At 35.0% G+C, this 4532-nt stretch overlaps 1 protein-coding gene across 1 annotated transcript; it reads left to right on the top strand.

The window, feature by feature from the left end:
• The first annotated feature begins 712 nt into the window (after positions 1-712).
• Positions 713-3566, top strand: LOC132172394 (cytochrome P450 71D8-like). The gene is made up of 2 exons (XM_059583883.2): positions 713-1616; positions 2739-3566. Exons 1-2 carry the CDS (start codon positions 732-734, stop codon positions 3360-3362), a joined length of 1509 nt encoding a protein of 502 aa, XP_059439866.1. The 5' UTR covers positions 713-731; the 3' UTR covers positions 3363-3566.
• The last annotated feature ends 966 nt before the right edge of the window (positions 3567-4532 follow it).

Raw genomic sequence — 4532 nt, 5'->3', positions numbered from 1 at the left:
GATTTATGCCACTGCATTTTCCAATATTGGACGCTAGTCACGCTACTATACATCACTGCCCTAGAAATATCACTATCACGCGCAAAGAGAACTTAGACCAGTTTCAGTAACTCTAACTAGTCACCCATCACTTTTTTTTTTTTAAAAAAAAAATCAGGTTAAATGAATAGCGAGGTTTGAATAATAAATTTTTAAAAAAAATACTCGGACCGGAATCCGACTTAATGACTTTTAAAATAAATAAATCACCTAGGATGACAGCAAACCCCCAAATGATTTATTTATTTTAAAAGAAATATTTTATGTGTGCGAGTGAAAGAGAAATTTTTTTATAATTTTTACGTCTAAATGATATGATTGTTGTAAATGTAAATTTTAGGTGTCAATATTTTTAAATTTAAAGATGTTTTACTGTTTATACATCACTATTTACACATAAAAGTCAACGTATAAATAATAATACTATTTACGTGCAAAATGTCACTATTCTATAAATAATATCATTTGAACATAAATGATATTACTATGATAGAGATGTTTTCTCTATCATATTACTATTCTAAAAACATCTCTATCATTATCAATGTCACCTTTTTTCTTGGTTTTTTTATGGTGTTGCATGACTCATTTCAATGGATGGTGAAGAGGTGGTACGAAAAGTCGAATGTTTCACCCCTATAAATTTGCAACTTAAATTTGTGGAACACTCACTTGTTTCTATCCTTTCTTTGATGGCGCTCCAATATTCATTAGCTATCACCACTTTCCTTCTTCTCCTCTCTTTGGCCTGGTTGTTAAAGTTATGGAAAAGATCCAAAGTTCAGAAATTGCCTCCAGGGCCATGGAAGTTACCTATTATAGGAAACTTGCACAACTTGGTAGGTAAGTCACTACCACACCATGTTTTAAGAGACCTAGCCTTGAAGCATGGACCCCTTATGCACCTAAAATTGGGTGAAGTTTCTACGCTTTTTGTGTCATCCCCCAAGATGGCCAGCGAACTCATGAAAACTCATGACCTTGCCTTTGTGCAAAGGCCACTACTTCTTGCCCCTAAAATTATAAGCAATGGTGGCACTGACATTTCCTTTTCTCCATATGGAGAGCTCTGGAGACAGTTGAGAAAAATTTGCGTTTCGGAACTCTTAAGTGCCAAGAGGGTCCAATCCTTCTCTTCTATTAGAGAAGAAGAGGTTCACAATCTCCTTGACTCCATCCACTCATCTTCAGGATCTGTAATCGACTTTAGTGAACATATTTTCACTTCCACCACAACTGTTTTATGTAGAACAGCATTCGGCAGTAAATGCAAAGACCAAGATGAATTTCTATCATTGGCCAAAAAAATAGTAGCCTACACAGCAGGCTTTGACTTGGCTGATTTGTACCCTTCACATAAATTTGTTCATTTGATTAGTCGGATGAAATCTGAGCTACAGAAGATTCATGCGAAGTTGGATAAGATCCTGGAGAACATCATCTGTGAGCACAGGGAGAACCGGATGAGTACTTCATCAGCAAAGACGGAAGATCTTGTTGACGTCCTTTTAGGCCTTCAGCAGAGTGATAAACTGGAGTTGCCAATCACGACCAACAACATCAAGGGCGTCATTTTTGTGAGTATTTCTGCTGCTACGATTAATCCTTGGGATCATCAATCCCTTATGTTTTCATCATCGTATTTTCTTTAATTTCTGCTATAACTGTTTCTTGATAAATCTCCACAATCCCAAAATGGTGTCCTATTCCATTAACTGATGCAGGAAAATTTATGTGATGGCCGGCTAAGGTTTTTGTTTTTTGTTTTCTTTTTTTACTTAGTTGCCGTAGATTAGAATAGAATTCATATAACCTACAAAGTGGCTCGTATTGAATCTTTCTTTTATCTTGGGCCATAAACGTGCCGAGTTTAAGAATTTTGACTTGGCTCGGCTTGCTAAGGAAAAAGACTTGTACGAACTAAACTTGTCCATTAGTCAAGCCGAGTACCTTATCAAGCGCTTCGCTCAACTCTGCTAATCAGAAAGTGAGAAAGAGAGATAACTTTGCGCAAGACTTCTTTCCATTCCATCTCCCGAAGCGGTCTCCCTCATATCAGATTTAATTTGTCCACGCGGTGTACTAAGAGTGGCCTTCTAGATTTACTTAAGAAAAGATAAAAGATAATGTTAGCCGTGTGAGAAAGTATGAAGCTTGCCTTGGACCCTTGTTATGCAGCATAAGTGTTACGTGTCAGTTATCTAGTGGTTGAGAATCTGAAAGATGAGTGGTAGTTGTAGCTTGGTATAATATGACCCTTGGATGATTGATTGCCAACACGGAAACCATTTAAAATTTAAAGTGAACAACTACACGGATAACAATGGATGTGTATTGTTTGTTTTAAATATATTTTTATGTATATAATTCATATATATTTATATGTTTCTTAATATATATTCGTTTATACTTAATATATATTGATTTTTACCATACAAACTATTTTTATTAATTAAACGAGTCGAATTTTATATGGATTTGTATCATTTAATAATTGAGTTTAATTTTGTGTCCACAAATGACTCATTTAATAACCGAGTCACGCACAAGCCGAACCCGAGCGAATTCACAGTTAGCTTTGTTCAATATCAGCCCTACCATGAAACATGTAACTTAAATTTTAGTTGTTCAAAAAGAATAAGCTTATAAAAATTTACCAAAATAATTATTTAACCATTTTTCTAATTTTTTTTTCCCAGGACATATTTACAGGTGGAACTGATACTTCATCAACTGTTGTAGTGTGGGCTATGTCAGAAATGATGAGAAACCCTAGAGTGCTGGAGAAGGTACAAGCTGAGATAAGACAAGCCTTCAAGGGGAAGATAAAAATCCAGGAGAAAGACCTTCAGAATCTAAGTTACTTGAAGTCGGTGATCAAAGAAACTCTGAGGTTACACCCTCCTGCTCCTTTGTTAATGCCAAGAGAATGTAGAGAGGCATGTGAAATTGATGGATATGAGATACCTGTCAAAACCCAAGTCTTTGTAAATGCATGGGCCATTGGAAGAGATCCTGCATATTGGCATGATGCAGAGAGTTTTATACCAGAGAGATTTGATAGTAGTTCAATTGACTATAAAGGGACTAACTTTGAATTTATCCCTTTTGGGGCAGGAAGGAGGATGTGCCCAGGAATTTTATTTGGTATAGCCAATGTTGAACTTCCTCTTGCTCAACTATTATACTGGTTTGATTGGGAACTCCCAGACAAGATGAAACCAGAGGATTTAGACATGACCGAAGCCTTTGGTGGTGTTGTCGAAAGGAAAAACCACTTGCTTTTGATTCCCACTTCTTTTAGTCCTTCACTTGCCCTTTAAGGCATGATCAGCTATTCACCAGCTCATTTAGCAAGAAGAATAAAGACAGTCTATTTTGGTGAGAAGTATGCTTAGTTGGCAAGAATAAAGTATTTTTCCATTAAGTAATTATGTAATCTCTAATTAGGAAAAATATGGGGAGAATATCCTTCTTCTCCATGTAATATTTTTCCTAATTATCCTTGATTATCCCAAGAGCTTTGTAAGGGGTCTTGGATAAGAACCATATGGTTATTGAATAAGAGGCAAGAGCAAGTTTTTTTTTTTGCATATTTCATCTTGTATGAAATTTTGGAGGCATTGGGTTTAGGTTTTTTTTATAAAACTTGCATAACAACATACTTCCAATGAAATTGTCAGTATAAAAGCATTTGAAAGAACAAGTTTTGCTTCCTCTTTGGCTTCTTTGTCTTGATTTTCTGTAACAAAGAGCTGGCCGATTTTGCTTCTTCTTTGCAGTCCTATAACGTTTTCTCGTGACAGGATTTGCTTTGTTTCCCTTTTATGTTCGTTTGCTTCAGCCTTGACTTGTTTCTCTTTTGGCTCCTATGCATTGCATGCTGAATATGTTCCATTTCGTAGGCTTCAATAAGACAAAGGTGTGTCTTGCCTTTTGCATTCCACACCCGCTAGCTCTTCTTTCTCTTCTTTTTCTTTTTTCTTTTTTCTTTTATCACTAGGTAGCTTCATAAAAGAGCATTATGTTATGAATGCATTCATGTATTTGGTAGATGACCATTTAGTTCCATCTCTTGGAATTCTACACATTCATATCATCTTTTAGAATTCTTATAACATCCATATAATACATTAATGTACATTCTTGTTTCATATTCTCCTTTTCATATTCCTTGACCTCCCATTATGATTCTATGCCTATAAAAGCGAGTATTGAGTTGTATGTAAATCACACAATAAGAAAGAAGAATAATACATAGTTCCTGAAGAACTAGTTTCACATATTGCAATATTTTATCTTGTCTTGTTATTTTCTTTAATTTTACAACACGTTATCAGCACGAAGCTCTAGCTAATTGTTGTGTTCTTTTGATCTTCAACATCAAAAGCTACCCGTAAGGTATTCTCAATTTATTGTAAGTTTCTTTAACATTTAGTAATCTTATTATGTATTTTGTTAATTAATATTCTAACAATTATTTAGAAATTTTT

The sequence above is a fragment of the Corylus avellana genome, chromosome 1 (assembly GCF_965113065.1).
Source record: "Corylus avellana chromosome 1, dhCorAvel1.hap1.2, whole genome shotgun sequence".
NCBI classification, from domain to species: Eukaryota; Viridiplantae; Streptophyta; class Magnoliopsida; order Fagales; family Betulaceae; genus Corylus; species Corylus avellana.
Note: the sequence above shows the minus strand (reverse complement) of the source record. Positions and strands in the feature narration are given on the sequence as shown.

Bases quoted from the DNA above. Each gene is read 5' to 3' on its own strand.
- LOC132172394 (XM_059583883.2), top strand. From the start codon at position 732: ATGGCGCTCCAATATTCATTAGCTATCACCACTTTCCTTCTTCTCCTC. The intron at 1,617-2,738 runs GTGAGTATTTCT...TTTTTTTCCCAG, and splicing joins ACATCAAGGGCGTCATTTTT to GACATATTTACAGGTGGAAC.